The 18449-nt window shown below is 41.0% G+C and overlaps 1 protein-coding gene and 1 long non-coding RNA gene across 11 annotated transcripts in view; one reads left to right on the top strand and one right to left on the bottom strand.

Annotated features, from left to right (window-relative positions):
- Positions 1 to 2481: 2481 nt before the first annotated feature.
- ELAVL3 (ELAV like RNA binding protein 3) overlaps positions 2482 to 18449 on the bottom strand; it is a 136868-nt gene continuing 120900 nt past the window's right edge. For 5 of the 10 annotated variants that reach the window (XM_086962680.1, XM_086962724.1, XM_086962705.1 and 2 more), the window contains one exon: positions 8644 to 13313. In XM_086962680.1, coding sequence (XP_086818806.1) covers positions 12965 to 13313 — 349 coding nt within the window. In that variant the 3' untranslated portion in view covers positions 8644 to 12964. Of the gene's footprint in view, positions 5376 to 8643; positions 13314 to 18449 lie in introns of those variants that run through there. The other 5 variants (XM_086962713.1, XM_086962730.1, XM_086962720.1 and 2 more) reach the window with 2 other exon arrangements.
- The window catches only part of LOC147748497 (uncharacterized), a 272878-nt gene continuing 262883 nt past the window's right edge, over positions 8455 to 18449 (top strand). The window contains exon 1 of the long non-coding RNA XR_015309398.1: positions 8455 to 8563. This is a non-coding gene — a long non-coding RNA (uncharacterized LOC147748497). The remainder of the gene's footprint in view (positions 8564 to 18449) is intronic.

Raw genomic sequence — 18449 nt, 5'->3', positions numbered from 1 at the left:
GGTAAATGTCTAGCTAGGCCTGAAAAGAGCGTTTTACTCAAAATATATTTCTCATTTATTAGACACAATTGACAACATCTGAACCTTGATTATATGAGAAACAGAAGCCGGAGTTCAGATCTGTAATATCAATGCATACATGGTAGGTGTCTGTTGCACCCAAGATCGAAATATAACAAGATCCGATAAGTATGACTGCCGGAATACGCAAAAGGTAATTCCTGATCCACCAGTTAGTGTCCATTAAATAAAGGTCTATAGCAAGTTTATTTTAGGAACAAAACCAATTCTACATCTCTCTGTAAACTGTAACCACTAATGTAGAGAACATATAGACAATAACAGATCTAGAAAAATATATTTATTTTTATTATTTTCTACAAATTCATTCTCAAATTTTTTTTATTTTATGAAAAATTATCTTTTTTGAAAACATGTTATTTTATCTAACATAATCAATTTGACAAAAATCGACATCAATGAATTAGTTCCATAAATAAATACGATAGACGTGGAGTTAATGGAGGCAGTGCGGCAGATGTGGACTACGCGCGTTTCGGCATTCATGCCTTCATCAGGTAACCATCTATTGTACTGAAATATGAACTTTAGGAACGGGATACTTATTGACCACACAGGATGAATAAAGACTCCATATGTACTTCATCTAGGCACGACAATGTATTAAGTACTTGACGTCCATAGTTATTCTAATACAATTCGAAAATCACACCTTCATAGATAGTTGAATGGTCAAAATGATAAAATCCCAAAGTTAATTATCTCAAAGTTGTCATTCAAACTGCGGCGTTGTATATGTGGGGCCTCATGGATACAAAAAATAGGGATGTTCAAAATCTCATATGTTTTAGAGACGGATAATGAGAATATATCACGGATATTATGCGTATGATGGCAGAATATTCTCACACAGCCACATTGCGAACAGACACGTTCCCCTTTCGGAAGGGTGTCTGCGCGTTCATAATTACTCTGTGTCGAACAGCACGTATAGAAAACTCCGTAAGCTGCTGTGATGCCCGTTAGTGTCCTACAAAGCCAGCTCACAGGATTATTGCTCACAGAATGCCTGTCCATCGGTAACTTCCTGGTGAATGCATGTTTGTTTTGCAGACTGGCATGGCTTGTTTTATTTCCTCCTTAAATCATTGCGTTCACCCCCATGCAACTTCTAAGCAGCTTGGAAGACTGCGGTACCCCCTTCCATGGTAATAATGCAAGATGCCACGATAGCAGGAGGGTTCCATGGACCTGTGGTTAGGAGGACATGTGGAGTGTGAGTTAGAGGCGAACAGATGGGGGAAGGAGAGTCTGAGAAGAGATCCAGTGTATCTATCTCCTGGACAGAGTACAGGGCAGATTTCAGCAATACTTTTTCCCGCAGCATGTGTGCGCACCTTCTGGCTTCAGGGTTTATGTCAACGAATGTCAGCGCATTCAGAGTTCGATATAGACCTCTACGGGGCATTATCTACTGTATTCGTTGTCCACCGTAGCAACGTAACCCGCTCTTTTCATGCCTGTGTCCTTCAGCGAAAGGGCCAAGGGGCAAAGATCTGACACATGACTTCTAGAATATCAAGGATGCATGGCTTGGAGAATGCCAGGGATGCATTGTCCCTCCAATAAAATTGTTTATCCTCAATGGGATGTTTGTGCTAGTACAAGCCAAAACGCCTAGGAACGAAAGGACCAAAGGTTCTCAAGGTAGCATGAGTCCAGCATTTTACAATCAGGGTTCAAGAACTAGATAATCCGCAGTCCAGGCTTATACTGAAGAATCATCTTTCTCTCTGACCAGCGGATAATTCTACAGACCTTCCTAGCAGCAACCAGAATTCCTTAGTAACCAGTTTAAAGAGTACCACCAATTTGTAGTCATTTGATAGTTCCCTCTTAATTTATTGTTGAGATCCATGCCATTTGAAACAGCAATAGAAGCTAGGTTATTACTCTAAAACAACGGGACTCCGTGTATCCCATGATGTCCTTTACGAATTTCTTGTATTGCCACCACTTCTGCTTTTTTGTGTTTAACTTAGTGTCTTATAAGCTTATATCTTGTTTGTTGATGTGTTGTCTGTTGGTTCCTCTGTTTTACTGTGATGCTAAGAGTTCTAACCCCTTGTAGAATAGTCTTATTTGCTCAGTCTTTCAATAGCCGGTCTGCAAGCCTCCGGTCCACCACTACTAGAATAGACCTCGAGAAAGCCTTTCTCAGACCCAGGGAGCATAGTGTTTGCTGTCCAGTGAGCATGGAGTCTATAGTCATGAGAACCTCTAACTAGAACAAGAGCACTCCATAATGTCAAGCCAAGTTGCTCTGTGTGAGAGAAGCGTTTCATTGCATTGCAGATACATGGTTCTTCACAAGCCCTGTAAAGAACAGTCTACAAGAACTAATTTGTTACACAAAAAAAGTCACAGTGACCACACAAAACACTCGCCACGCTATAAAATTCAGAACTTTATTTTCTGGTATGATAAGTACAAATAAATTAAACAGTCCATGAAAAAGTGTCTTACAATTGCCACACTTGTAACCCCAGTAATAAATAATCTAGAACTAAAACGCAAAGTGGTTTCTGTTTTTTCCTGTTTTTTTTTATTTTTTCCATTCTTTTTTCATCTTTACCATTTTTTGTAGGTTATTATTTTCTCTGAATCTTCGTCGCATTCCCAGCCACGATTTAACTGTCCCAAAAAAGCATCTGAAGCAACCTTGTACAGGCACTCAATCTTTCTCCCATACCCCACTCCACATTTACAAGGGAAAGATCGGGGACATCGAAGGGATGTCTTGACAGCTTCTGACCCTCCATCAGGAGTTTTTCTTTTACTCCAAAAAGTTTCAACTATAAAACCACTTCAAGAGACTAATCTTCCCATCATTCCATCATCTCTTTTATTCCATATTTTGGTGCATCTCAAAATCTGGAAATTTCACTTCATCCCTGAGCTCAAAAAGCATCTGGACTACTTTAGATATGATACTCCTGCATTTTAAATGGGTGAGAAGTGGCATTTTTGTAGAAAATGAAAGTGCAATCGGAGAGCGAACAATGGTTGGCTCACCGATTGAACTTTCATTGATGGCTGCAGGCAGGTGTTGGAACCATACACTGTACCATAAAAGTTTTTAAATGTATGGAGCGGGCACAGCCTGCTCCATGCATTGTTTGCCCTGTATGTGCAGCTAAACCCCCTCCAAAATGTAATCACAGTGCACCCCTCTCCTTCCTGTTGAGATTGGACTCGGAAAACTGTTCAAGGTAACATTACAGATAACATGTGTATCATAGTCCTCTTCCTTTACTAGCACAGTAGTCTGTGAAAGGGTTTTTATGTTGCTTTGGCCTTTTAGCAGTAACCCTTTTGTGGAAAAGAGTAACCACTTGATCATCCCACTTAAAGTTGCCATTAGCCTAATCTAACCAACAGTGCAAATGGGTAGGTAAGCAATCACCTGCCCAGAAATTGGAGTTGTCATGGAATTGTATTCGTTCAACACCCAGAAAATCGCAATATTTGTGAAAATTGACAGCAAACTTCTAGTTTGTTAAAGGATTCGACTAGAGTAATCGGTGGAGAGAAACTCTGTAAAAGGAGTGTGGAAGTAACTTGTTTACACACAATGAGTGTGCAGGGGTGGGATCGGCACATACACACATCTTAATTGCTCTACTTTTGCCAGTGGGAGACGAGGACAGATTTGCAATCGGAAACTCAGGGAATCCAGTGGTAGCGAGGACACCATTATTTACTGCACCTGGACAAGACTTTAGATATACCACTGCACCCGTTTTCTCGTTACTTTACATTCTCATACCATAGATGGCCCATTGCAATTTCATTGGGAATTATAAGCTTGTCACTATTTAGTTGAATATCTACACCAACGATGTTCTGTTTAGGTCTGGGTGTTGGTGATCTATCTTTTAATATAAATAGCTGGAAATTTAACTTGTTGAGCTATGGAATTTAATTTCTAAGTAAAATAGGAATATTACACTTACCTACTCTATTTTTCAAAAATTCCTTGTACATCTTTTAATTATTTTAAAATTCCAGAATAATCTGTAGCATACGACCGATTCACGTTTCAGAACGTGGGGTTGTGGTGAGTGGGGTAGCTTTTTTCCCCCTTTCTACTCTGGAATATTTTTGGGGATGGTCCATTCTATGTCACCATTTCTGAGCCCTCACTCACGCCTTGTGCAGCTTTTTCTATACGCGGCCACATTGTGACCCCCCTATCATCCAGCAAGTCTGTTATCTGTGACTTGCACTGGAAAAAAGGCCACCAGGACACTGGTTGAACAATACCGTTCTGTTTCCCACTGTTTAAGAAATGTCAAAGTCTCATGTTTCCCCTCTGCCTCTCACAGAAAGTAGGACTGGTCCATTCAACTGTGTCCTTACTGTACCCCAAATGTGTGCATCCTACTTCACATTACACCTTCGCCCCCGTTTACTGAGCAATAGAGCAGTATTTTAGTCCCAACAATACGTTTCTGCTTTTAAAAATGGAGGACAACAAAAATGTTGTTTATTTATACAGTGCAGGTCAAGTCAAATGTTCTGCCCTAGTAGTGCTTCATCTTCTGGTTCTTGTGGACCAGGATCATCCTCAAGAACGTCTCTGCTTCCCATTATGGACCTGTGCAAAGTGACTATATTCTGAGTCAGCTTGGCATAGGAATCTATGCAGATCCGCAGAGAGTAATAGTCTATTTAGGGCCTTTTCATGGAGGGTCTCTCTTGAGTCAGGCACTCAGCAGCAATAATATATAGCACACTACTGTATGTATTTTCATTACAGTGGGGCCAAATGAAGATTTGCTCTGTTTCTTTTTTTTAAGGCTCTCATGCCCTTAGCCCACTGCTCTTTGCATACCTGTTCTGTCACGCTATCCCCGCAACTTTAATTACTTTCTGTGGTTGTTTTAAGGACACCAATAATGCCAAGCTCCTCATTGACACCAGGGACGAAATTCTTCATGTTTCCCTACTTTGAAGCGCAGCAATCCTACCAGCTGGCGCTGAGCCGCGCCTGCCTTTGAGTGTCATTTTATTCTGAACATTTCAATTTGCTTCAGTAGCAGTGTGCAGGGTAAAGAAACAGATCCGCACCACAATGGCAATACCTACCAAGTCTGCAAAATCAAGAATATGAAAAGCACATGAACGTGAAACAAGCTTTTGTGGGGCTGAGTGCATCCATGCATTCTGTGAAGTTGGGAACTGGAATACATTTGAACCAGAGGAAAATCCATTGACAAAGTGGAGTGGGGCAGGTTGCAGTTCTAAGCAGAACCTGTCCATAAATAGGGTAACTCATACCAGCTGGTCGACTGAAAAAAAAGCAACAACGGGACAAAGTTTGATTAACTCTATATGACACAAAAGGAACAATCTATATAGGTTTTAACTACACCATTTTATTACAGAGGTCTAATCAGTGCACTTTGCCCTTTTTCGGAGAGCGTCAAGCTTTTCTTTTGCTTTTTCCATTATCATTTTTAAACCATTTTGTTCATTTTTAAACTTGTTTTTACTTCAATAAATTAGTCATAACCACTTTCCTGGCAAATTAAAAAATATTTTTTTTAACTTGCAGATAGGATGAGGTAACATAAATATACACAGATATGTACTTATACAAGGCAGTAATAAATATTTAAGTTAACAATAAGTTAAAAAACTACAAGAAGCTAAAATTCGCAAAAAGATATACACGCATTGAAGGCGGCTGTTTTTTGTCTTTTGCCACAGAAGCGCCTACAGTTTTTCCACAAGACACAATTTGAACACATTCATTGCAACTCAAGTAAGTCTAACTAATCTTCTAAAATCATTATAAACAAGTAAAACTGGAACAAATTTCTAAGACATTTAAAACATTTTTCTTTTTAAATAAAATAGCAAAAATTAGACCCCTCTCTCTGTGTAGCGGGTGCATTTGTGTATTGGAATGATTTAGGTGAATTAAGAATGATATTTTCCTTATTTTATTGGTAAATGTTGCCTAATTATGAAACCCATTTTTTGAGCCTTCAGGATTGAAATTCAAATTCACATGTATGTATGGATCATCTTCCAATAGTTTGGAGGGATACCTCAGAATCAGACGTGGGTCCTCAAAAAGGGAGAACACTTCTCCTTCCATGGTTTTTTGGAATCGCCATTTTATTCTTCAGTTCCCATATCTCCTTTAGACATCAATGCTGGGTCCCTGGCAGGTCTTTCATTTGTTTTTGCTTCCTAGGAACCCAAAGTATTGCTTCACCTGGTTCTATAGCCTGCACAATCTGAAGCTACGGTACAATTGTACAGTTTTGCCTCCTGATGGTTGAGATTTTGTGTGGCGTGCACACTAAAACCCTGTCCGATTATCATTTTTTGCCCAAATTATTTCCAATTTGATCAAGTTAAAGGTCACATTTCCACTGATTTCCTTTCCTCTGTGGTATACAGAGCCTTAATATCTCTGAATGTTGCTTTCTGTAACCAACTTATTAAGGAAATTTTGTGAGGCAATAGAATATGTATCCACTTGTTTGTGTGTAGGATTTTGTTAGTGATTTGGGTGCTCTCAGAAAGCAAGGATTCCTTGACAATTGCTTCCACAGGTGGGGGAGGGGTCACCCACTGATCGGCCGCCAATGAGGGCGTTACATTAACGCCACTTGTTTTCTAAGCGGCCGCACCGGACTTTTCGCTACAAAGAATAACTTAATATGCCCAGTTGCGCTGCCACAGCATGGCTACTGGGGCTACAAAAGGCTTGGTGCCCTACAGTAATAAATATAAGCACTGAACAACGCCCTGGATGGGCAGGGGAAAGGGAGAACATTAACAAGAAAGATAAAGAAAATTAATAAAAGCAAAGAAAAGTGGATTCTGCACTTTTAGAAATCTCGTAGGTTCATTTTCTGTTGTAGATGCTGAACAGTGAGAGTGAGACTTTGTATTTGTTCGTTATCTGAAGGGTCTTTGCTCACTCTCTTTAATATAAGTTATTTCCTATTTTTGAATTTGGTGCAAATGCTAGGGCCCTGCAGTGCCAGAGTCGAACAGCGAGATGTTACTGGATGGTGCTGCACTCTTTTTTTGTGACGGATCAGTTCCAAGAAAAACAGATTTGGAGCCAAGGGCTAGAGAAACTGTTGGATTGCTACTCTGCAGAGGAAAGAAGACGCATCTTCAAGTGCTGGTGTAGCTTGGAAACTGTGAGACTTATTTGTTGGATTTAGATTATAAAACCACAAACCTGATTTCAGCAAAGTGCTGAAATTTGAATAAGCTATGGCGGTTTTTGCCTGTTGTTGAGCATGCAGTCGTACAAAGGTTTAATGGTACTCCAACAACACTTGCCCGAGTATAACTTCACTGCCCCTCTCAAATCATGAGCTAGACCACATCCATAATTTTATTCCAATTAAAAAGTTTTTGATGTGAAAAATCTTTTCACTGTGCATGCCTATGAGTCACCCAAGGAATGCATGCCTCCCAGCTTATCAAGAGACAAAAGTCAGCTATTTGTTCATGTTTTCATATTCTACAAAGACCAGAGGGATGTACCTGAGAAGGAGTAGGTGCACAGTGTACGTCGGCCAATATTTGCACTTATTGTTTTATATTTTGTCTAATTGTTTCAAAGGTACTGATTCTAGTCCTGAACCACCTTTTTGCAATGTGATCTCTTGTAAAATGGAGACATATGGGGGTAGAGGGGTTTTGGGCTCACTTGTACTTAACCCCTTCCATGCTCATGACGAGCTGAGCTTGTCATGTTGCATTGGTTTTCATTCCCTTCAGCACTGGAGATGAAGACCACCTTCAGCATCCATGTGGTTAAAAGGGTGTTGTTTATTTACAGGATGTTCAGCAGCCCCAAAGCCGTCTAATCCAGGAATAGGAGAATAGTTTAGTTAAGATCAACCAGAATTGTTGCTTCAATTTATTAATGGATGATCCACCATAAATTTTATGTTTGCCTTATTTTGCTCCAGAAACATGACTAAAATGTGACAGTATAGGCCCCATAGTCCGCCTTTAGGTACTGCACTTGAAGCCAATGGTCAACTTGTGCCACAGAATTTAAATTTCCCACTTGCATGTATACCACCAAGTTAGGCGGGTTTGAAATTTGGGCCAATATCTCTCAATACGTATTTTCCCAAGAGATTTGCAAGACTCACATTTGTATATGAGGGTTTAAGATTTATAAAAATATCTTGTATAAAACTAGATCTTATAAAAAGTGCTTCAGCAATTGGAACAGATATTAAGTTATAACAAACAATGCTTTTGGGGACATTGCTATTAAAGGGGTATTAGCATAATTTTACTGAAAGTTTTTTCACTCCACCGTGCGCTTTAGACGCAAGATGATGATTAATTATCATGTTCACCCTTAATTCACAGCTGTTGCAGTGTGCAAATAGGACGTTTTTAGCGGATGGGAATTTCGTTTGATGTCAACAAGTTGAAAAGTAAAAGCAGTGTCCTCAATAAAGTGTTTGCTTTATATACAAAGGTAGGTTTAACCTTTCTCCGATCCTCATTAGAGCTAAACAAAAAGTAAACCTACATTTATTTGCTCTGCATATCCTATCACTTCTATCCATTTCACAAAATGTTTACATGTTTATTGTTTATTCTTATTAAATTTAGTTTGTATTTTTTTTTATTCCTATTTTCTTCCAACTGAATTGCTTTTCATTTTTAGATACTATGGAGCTATCTTTCCTACCCAGGTCTTTAAGGAATATTGCACACACCCCAGTTGTCCTTCTTTGAGAATGGCAGCACTTTTGATTTAATGTAGAATTGATCCTTCCTTTGAGTTCTTTTTTAAAACTTTTCTGTTTCTGACCCATATTTCCCCTCCTCTCCATTTTGTCAGTTTTGTAAACTTAGGAAACACGAAGATGTTGAGTCCTCTGCCTTTGTCGTTTTGGGGTAATTAAAAAAATAATTTCCACAGAAACGTACAAGTAAAGCAGTAAATGGTTTGAAAAACTTTGCGTTTGTCGGTATTAAAACAAAATCGTTTTGCCCATTTGATAGAAGATCAGTGCAAGCATCTCCATACCAGGTTTCATCTGTCCATGTCTCCGTTTGGAACTGATCCGCCTCGTCCAGCACCTGCAACTGACTTTTCAAATGAAACTATATTGTAATGTCATTTTTTTCTTGTCCTCTTTCCTTTCTTATTTGCCGTCGTTAAAATTTGATTTATTTTTAGGGTTTGATAAGTAAACCTATTGATCCATATGAAAACATATTTTGATCTTTTTGCTCTCCAAAGAAAAATGCAATTATTCTAAAAGTTACTTTGATTTTGTTTTGTAAAAAAGAAAAATCTGGGGGGGAAAAACACATTCCGGAGAAAGTAATCGGGGAGATTGGAACAAACGATCCCGGATGTATCCTTAATTTGTTAGTAGTTTGTTATAATCCTTAAAAATACTTTTGACAAATTAAAAATATGCATACACGAGGGGGGAAAAAACATCCTTTGATCTTTTCAACTGCAAAGTGACTCATCCGGCCAGAATATTTTCTTCTACATTTTTTTGTCAAGTTCAAGAATCGAGTAAAAATTCTCAACAAGGTCATTTTCCTTTTTTATAAAAATAGATTTTTTTGTTCAGGCTCTTTTTTTGTAATTTTTTTTGATTTCACATCAAAGAGTAGACCCTCTTTGGCAAAGTTCTGTGTTGTACGAAAGTAAGAATTGCAGATCTAAAGAGGAATCTGCTTGTCGCCTCATTTATTCTCATGTAAAAACAATCTCTACACCTTTCTTAATCTTACAATATGAAAACCCTTTTGGAGGCGGGTGCAATAGTAGGTTTTAAGCACTCTGTTGCTGTCATGCATGTGGGTAGAATAATTTTAAATGGATTTCACTAGATCTGCTCTCCACATATTATTTTGGAGACCTCTATTGGTATATCTGTGCGCCTTGGGCAGCATACTGTTACATTTGCTCTCATTACCATGTGACTGTGTGTTTCGTTCAGGGTATGCATTTTCCATTTTAGACATGGCTGCTCCAGTCCCTAGAGCTGTGGTAATTTCACTGTCATCTGCAGTGCTGTAGCCCCTGAACACTCTGTCTTCTCAAGGTTTGCAAAATGTCAGCAGTAAAATTCCTGACACCTTGTTGCAAGGTAAATCATGTCACTGACCACAAACACTATCTGCCCGTCCCTGAAGGCAGCCCTCTTGGTTTTGATTCCATAGTTAACTTTCTCTTCTGGGTGGCAATGGACAATGTCAGCTCTGGCAGTTAAGTTAGTCAAGCATCTTGGTTAGAGTTCTATAGTGACATGCTCACCAATGTTGCTGTGCAGACCATATATATCTTATGGCGTGTCAACTGGGACACACTACCCTGATGGCCTTTTGCGGTGACATGCACACCCACTGGCCTGCGTAACATGTCACCCGTCTTAGTTATTGTGTAAGCTGCCACCCATGAAGTATAGTATTTTGTCTGTCATACAGTTGGCATGCGAGAGGTGATATAATCAGCACGAAGCAGAGCATGTTGCTGATAGACAAAGTGAGGAGTCTGGGATTTTGGCCGCTGGAGTCTCCTATCACCATAGTTTTCTAATAGACTCTCCGAGGAGCAGACTGGCACATTCACAAACGGTCAGCTCAAGGCCAATGGAGTCCTGTTTCCCTTCTTCACAAGATTTAGTATTGACGCTGCAAATGGATGCCTTTGTATGTATGCCCAAAATAAGACCAGTTTGGCATTTTGTTTTTACCAGTACGGTGCTATCATTCTTATTGGAGCTGTTGTTGGCTGGAAATTGATTCCAAGCTGTTACACCCAGGTGCCTCGTTCTTGTAGTTCCCCTACTCAAGAGCCATAATATTGGTGGGTTGGAATAGTGTTTTAAGGAGGTTGGATTTAAAGACCACTTAGTGTGTCAGATTTCACCAATAATCTGATAGATCCTGGTGCCTTTGTGGTCTTATTGTGCGACATTGAAAGTTACTTGACACGTTCAAAGAGTTCTTACTTGTGTAAGCATAATAGGCGCTCTCCAAATTTGTTAAGAATTGTCTGATGGTTTAGGATGGTGGATTGAAGTTTTGTACAAGGCAAAAAAATCGTACAAATGCGTAGGTTCCATGCATTTCTGTGCACCGTAAAAACGTATAACAAACACGGAATGATGGAAATAGATTTTCTCCCAATATTTACATTATAAAAGATAAATTTAACTCTGGGGATTCACCTACCTCCACCATTCCTTATACATACTGCAGTTACTCCATACGCAAAAGGGATAGGGGTGCACTTCTGTGCAGTGCATTCATTATAATTAAGCCCCAACCCACATGCTAGCTTGCTGGGCACTTTCTGAACATGGACTATGATGTTTTTAAAAAAATTATTATTAATGTGAGCAGAGGGTCTCTGGCTACTCTCTTCTGTATAGAGAAGGACTTATTGCGGAATACATTTTCCTTCACTGAAATAATCTTTTCTTTTTCAAATCAGATTCACTGAACCCTTATCCTCTGCAGTGATTTGTTTTTTATTGCTCCTGACGTTTTTTTATCCAGCTGACCGGTTTGTAGGCAAGCTCCCATACAGCATCATGCTAGGTTCGTATGGCCTTTGGTTTTTGATTGCTGAAACTGGACAGAGGCACAAACCAGTTAGGACTGCCATCCTGAACTTCTGGGGAACAGGGCTCTCATTGCCAACTGGTGCTTACCCCACACACAGAAATCTTTATTTTCAGTTTGGATATTACGATTGCACATTTTTAACCACCTTTCAAGACCACAATCCAAAAAAGGTAGTCCGTTTTCCAGGAGTGTAGCTCTATTCTTATATATAAAAAGACAGACAATATAGCTGAGGACGATTTAAGTTCCTACTTGTTCACCTTTAAGAAGAAGAGGCACGAAAGACGCCCCCACTCTTTCCTTCATGTGTTTTCTTAAAAAACGTGCATAACTTTCTCATCAGCCTGAGAAATCCTCTTAAGGTGGAGGTCCACAGAGATGATCTGCTCATGTTGGGCTCTACACACTGAATCTCAAAGGTAGAACCCGCCCATCCCTCCTTTATCCTCTTAGTTTTTAAATTTGAAAAGTTACATATTTTAAGTCCTTGTACTTCTTCAACAATAGGCTGTTGCCAACCTGGCCAAAGAAAATACATTTTGAAGATTGTTGGCGGGGAATTTCATTTGTTTTTCCCTCCTCAACCTGGAAAAGCGAGTGTCTCATAGTTTACAAAATGTTTATATATTTTTGCCACTCTAATGTATAAATATATAATCCTGTTTATGTGTTAACAACAAAGCTCCCCACAATGTCTGTATGTTTTGCATCATTGTGAGAACTAGAGCCAAAAAGAAATTGTGATGCTCCAACGTACCCACTTAAAAATGCTTCTTAGTTGGCTTCGGCGCGCCACCTCCCCAAGTGCTATGTTGCACATATAAACCAGGCTGAAAATGGAGCTAGGGGAAAATATTCTTTGTGTAAAGTGGAAAAATACCACAACAGCTCTTTTTAAAAAGCTTTTGTGAGGTCCCACTGAGGCAGATTTTCATATCAGGTGCTCTCTGTGCCACAGAATATAACGTATTTGCTCCTTAGGAAAAGGTTTGGCCTGAATGATAAATATAGGCACATGTACATAAAGATAAATAGATTTCTCGGAAAGCATTACCTTAACACTGGCATAGAGAAAGAAAAAAAAGGTGTGTTTCAATGTTAATTGATCATTTTGCTCCTTTTTGGCCAGGCCTTATGCATACATTTTCTGGAACTGTGAGTTATGCAATAATAAAAACAATAGTAAGGGACTGTCCACGTGTTTTTCCTTTGTTTCTCAGCCCTCCCCACCAGGCTTTCATTTTAGCCCTCCCCCCGCCCTCTTGCGAGTTTTCTCTCATGCCTTGTGCTGCTTACTGGTCTTGAATGACACCTGCAGGACCCGGTCGCCCAGCCGGTAGCCATTCAGGCTAGCGATAGCCATGGCGGCCTCATCGTAGTTGGTCATAGTGACGAAACCAAAGCCTTTGCACTTATTGGTGGTGAAGTCGCGGATGACCTTGACGTTGGTGACGGCACCAAAGGGCCCAAACAGCTGCCACAGGACGCTCTCGTCGGCCTCGGGTGACAGGTTGTAGACGAAGATACACCAGCCAGCTGTGGATGCCCCCGTCAGGTTGACACCGGCCAGGCTGGTCATGCTGTCGATTGTGATGGGCGAGAACCTGGTGATCAAGGAGAGAGGACTACTTTGGATGTGATGCTGAAATTCAACAACTTGGAAACTTGAAAATCAAACAAAAACTAGGAGTCCCCATACCTGAGACACTACACTCTCCCACATCTGAATCGTTCCCTCCCTCCATGATATTTCATCTATTTTCTTAATAAACTGTAAGCATTTGCAAATAGTCGGATAACTAATTAACCGGATCACTTGATTGCATGTCAAGATTCCGGTCCCTTTAAATTCTGGTGCTCAGTTGAAAAGGAATGGTTGTGTGTTCAGAGAAACCAATGTGTATCTGTGTTTCCTTAAAAATAAATGCTTTAGAAACTCATTTCCTATAAAGGCAATACAAAAGACAGCACCTCTATTTCTGTGTTTTTTTTTCTTCATGAGCACAGTATTGTTTTCCTTCTGTTTCCCAATGGTCATTCATTTGCGGAGTGGGAGTGCTTATGTGGGACTGTCAGTGAATGTACCTTGAAACAGACAATAATTTGTTTTATATCGGTGGAGTTGTAATTTCCAGTGAGTGCTATGTGCCTTTTATGAGCAGGTTTTATTTTCACTTCTTTAGCTGAGAAAATAGCCCTCGCTACATCAGCTTTGAAAGGAACGCTTTTATGCCCAAGACAAAGGTATTTCATACCATAGTTTTTCATTCCTATTGGCCGCCGAGTCATAGTTTACCCATTATGAAATGCAGTGTCTTCATCCATAGTTATTTTTGTTTACTAGGCTATTTTGCAAGCTATCTTTTTAGTGTTACAGTGATGTGAAAGTCGGGCCACTCCTCACACTAATGCAATTTGTGATTTTAGGGAATGTTTATCTTAGTCTCAAACCGTGTGGTGGCCCCAAGTAGTATTGCTATTTAGGGCAGATCTTTTTTCAATCTTTTCAAGTATTGGTACCAGTACATTACAGATCTTCGGTACTAGCGAACATCTCAGGAGGTGCTTAGTTTCTAAAGGAGTTCACCAGTGACCCCCTGTGATACTGACAGTCTCTTATTGATCCCAGATGTCAATATTTGTACCCCGCTGCTGGCCACTGTTACAAGCAGAGCCCTGCATATTGCTGGTGTTTGCTAGGTTTGTTGGGTCTGTTGTGACACAGACAATATTCAGATACGGAGTGCTTCTAACGCACTGTGCACTATGGGGATACCAATAAAACCAGCCTCATACAATTCTACCAATTTACAACCTGTGTACACGCGTGACCTTATGATATTGTATCCTCCCTATACAAAGTCCTCTGAAAGTACCTTTACATTAATAGGGGCCTGAATCCTGTGTTAAGGTTTGCCTGGGTTAACTCTGTGTTCCTGTCATGAGTCCGGAAGTGGATTATGGCTAACAATGTAAAGAGAGGTTGGCTTTTCAGCTGTAGTACTTCTTGGTAGTTCCCAACACTTCACACGCATGGACACACACACACACACAGACTTTGCATGCTGGGATGGGTAGTTTCCAGTTTCACAATAGAAGTATTTATGCCCTAGAATACAAAGTGTTGTTGATTGGCTAGCTAGGACTGGTTAAAGGTGTCATACATGACTGGGGAACACTTGGCAGCTACATCAAAGGAAGTTCTCTGCCATACCAGGGGGCCGTGTTACTGCTGAGCGATTGTTGCAGCAAACCAGAGATCTGAAATTGCCAGTGTGAGCAGCTCATTCATTCCTCAAATTGCACGGTATTCACAACCTGTCCAGATATCTCTTCCGTCTCATTCACAGATTTCTAGCCGTTCCATGTCCGATGTGAAATGTGTGTCAAATATCTCAAGTGGGTCCCAGTTCAGATATCTCAAGCTTTCCAGTGTCAGTTGAGTGTAGCCCACTAAGCCCACAGATCTCGAGCTGTCCCATGTCTGGTGTGCCACTCCCCCATTCCAAAGACTTCAGGCATCCTCTGTCAGATGTGAGTATCTCAACCCTCCATCCAGAAACATCTGAGCAGATGACGTCCAGGCAAAAGCACCTCCTTGTTGAAGTAGAACTACTAAGCACAATCATTGAAGCAGAAAAAAGGACTTGGAGTTGCAACTAAGAAAAGCACCAAGTGTGTGTGCAAGACCGGTCACAGCTGAGAACCAGCCATGATACGCTCAACTATCAAGATAGGCCTGGCAAGGTTTGATCAATATAAAGTTTTGTCAGACAATAGCAGTGCTGCCTCATCATAAACCGCTCAAAAGAATCCACCAAAAAAGCCTAGGCCCATAGCATCCAAGCATATCTAACTCTTGATTCTCCAGCTATTAGATCATTAGGGCATCGGATTTCTTTAAAGAAAGCTACCACGTTTTGGAGACTTGTAGCTGTTCAACAAAGCACTTACCAAGACTGTTAGATATAAGCTAGGACAGATATAGGAAAGGGAGAATGGCAGTTACCCTTTCTACCGATATATGAAGAAGAGAGTAAGCAGGATGGAGATCTGTTTCGAGAGGAATATGTGGCAGTTCCGCTACAATCCGAGGCTACGGCACTAGCACGGGTCCAACTTCTTGGACCTGAATGATGCCTATGAGAGGTTAGGCACAGCAGTTACTGGGAGGGCCAATGCCTAGTTGACGGGCCACCTACAACACTTTGAGATGAGACCAGGAATGACGCCAAGAGAAGCATCCGCATGAATTCCCGAAGAGATCAGTGGCCCAAGGGCAGGGATGAATTTATTCACACTTGAGGCAAAGCAGTGCACCGTTAGTTGAATGTGATTGACTTCTGGGGGGGATTACAGAGCTACATGATGCAAAGTCTCTGTAGTTTTCAGTACACTGAAACACTGCTTTACCAAATATGGAATTCTGCACACCCTATGTTCTATTCAGTCACTGTATATATCGGCAGTGTCGACGAAACACATTTTAAAATAGAAATGTTAACATGCCACCTCATCAAAGCGGTGCCCTCAAAGCAATTTGAAATTAGAGTTGGCTCTGAAAAAGGCAAGGAACAATGTTTTCCTGTCCTACTTCGCAGTGCCAGACCATTAGAAGGCCTAACATACATTTTGAGCACTAGCTTGGCTTGAAGAAGGAAATCATTTCTCATGGAGAGGTTTCAGACTGCAACAGGTTCGGGCTGCAAGGAGCGAAAATGCAGAACTTTGTAGGGAAAAACAGGCAGATCACTAGGCAGCTCATTATAACGAAGGCAAAACCTTTTTCTTCTTGGTGAGTATAAACAAGAACGTGTTCTTGTGTTCCTTAAATTTTGGGATGGAATGGAGGGAAGTGATGTAGTGCTCTGATTATGTAATCCCGATAGCACGATGAGGAAGATATGAAACACGTGACAGAAACTGGGCACCACCAGACGATGAACAGAAGTCATGAATTAAGAAGAAGACAGAAACGCAAGAACTGCTGCAAACAGAGACAGAACCATACCCTGCAATAGTAATCAGCTGAGGCCAGGAGCCTGGGCTACACGGTAAGGATGCACAAGATGGAAGAATGAGCAGATGAACACAGGTCCCTGCAGACCAGCCACCAGTGATCACAAACAGCTAGACAACAGGGGTGACTACTCTGTAAAACGGCTTAGCTAAGGCACTGCTCAAACACCGCAGGGTCACGACTAGCAGGAGGTCAAGGTTCAGCATCCATGGTGGGGGAATCGCTATTATCATTTTGTGACTGACAAGTCTGCTCTAAATCCGCGAAAGGTGAAAAGAAGATGTAAGGTGTATAAAACCTCCAGGCAACACTGGCTTTAGAAATGTTACACAAAACTGAAACAAGCTCAACAAGGCTTCGATCTGAAGCAACAAGCTGCCACGTGGCTTATTTAGTGATGGAAGATAGTCTACACAGAAACTGCAATGTAGAGAAAATGTATTTAAAAATGTGTAGGTATTGCATTTAAAAATGGAAAGGCAGGAATCTGTGGCACAGCTTTATGACAGGGAGGTAAATCCACAGCATTATGAGAGCATCTGGTCGCATCGTCAATATTGCTGTGTGGCTGCTGGATGACACGGACTGTGACACAGACCTGTATCAGCTGCTAGGGATCACTGCTTCATCATGGGGCAACAGGGCTGAATAGCCTTGATGCTGTGTGACTTCACTGTGACGGGCTTGGTGGGAGCAACCGGGGTGCATCTGTAATACCGCTGTGGAACTGCTAAGTGACACGGCTGCACCCTGGATGGCACCTGGCTACATCTGCGGTCCTACTAGGCCCCTGCTTGGTGACACAACTGCATCATGGTGGTCACAGGGTGGTGTCTCTGGTAGTGGTGTGTGACTGCTAGAGAATTCTGATTCACCATGAGGGCTTAGGGCTTAATCTGTGGCATGGCTGTGTGACAGCTAGCGGACACCTCGTTGTCATGGGTAGAGGTGAAGTAAGGGATGGATCTTTAATCCAAATATTGGCTGATTCAAACAGGATCCCGTTGGTTGTATGGTTTCCCGTCACAAGCTCTCTTCAAAGATCTGCTGTTGTGGTCTCTCATTTTTGCCTATGTTCTTCATTGTGGAGCCTTTACAGCAATCAAGACTTTATTTTGTGTCGGGACAGTTGCTCGGAAATACAAACCACTTACCATAATCCCGAAAGACTTAGAAATATTGAAAAATAGCTAGTCCGAAAACCTCAGGACAGGGCTAGAAATCAAAGATACCATTCGGTCTTCCCTCTTGAATCAGGAAGTATTCATTTATCCAACACGAATGATCCGCATTTCAGTTCTATCTGTAGACTCTACTACACCCTGTGAAATCACTGGGGTAGTGGGAATGGGCTACCTCAACTTGAATCAGACACTGGTTTTGAGGGAGCGGATGGAGTATGTCATTGCAATATGCCCGGGCCGGAGTAGAGATTGGGCTCAAGTGTTCTCCTATACTTCAGAACTATTTAAAACCAAAAGTCTACCCTCTGTGCTTGCTCTGCATGGACAAGTCTTCCTCAGTATTAGCCCCATATCTTCATCTTTGTTGTCATCGCTAGACCGCTTGTGATCCTTGCTTGATTCTTTAGCACCCACCGTCAATCAGTGGTATACTCCCATTGATAAAGTTATACATTCATTCTGTACTCTACCAGTAAATAGTTATCATTGTATAAATATCTATTTGCTAGTCATTGCTAATGAGCCTCCTCAATACCGCTGTTCTACTCCTCTGATTT

The sequence above is a fragment of the Lissotriton vulgaris genome, chromosome 1_1 (assembly GCF_964263255.1).
Source record: "Lissotriton vulgaris chromosome 1_1, aLisVul1.2, whole genome shotgun sequence".
Classification (NCBI taxonomy): Eukaryota; Metazoa; Chordata; class Amphibia; order Caudata; family Salamandridae; genus Lissotriton; species Lissotriton vulgaris.
The sequence above is the reverse complement of the archived record's forward strand: the minus strand, read 5'-3'. Positions and strand labels throughout refer to the sequence as shown.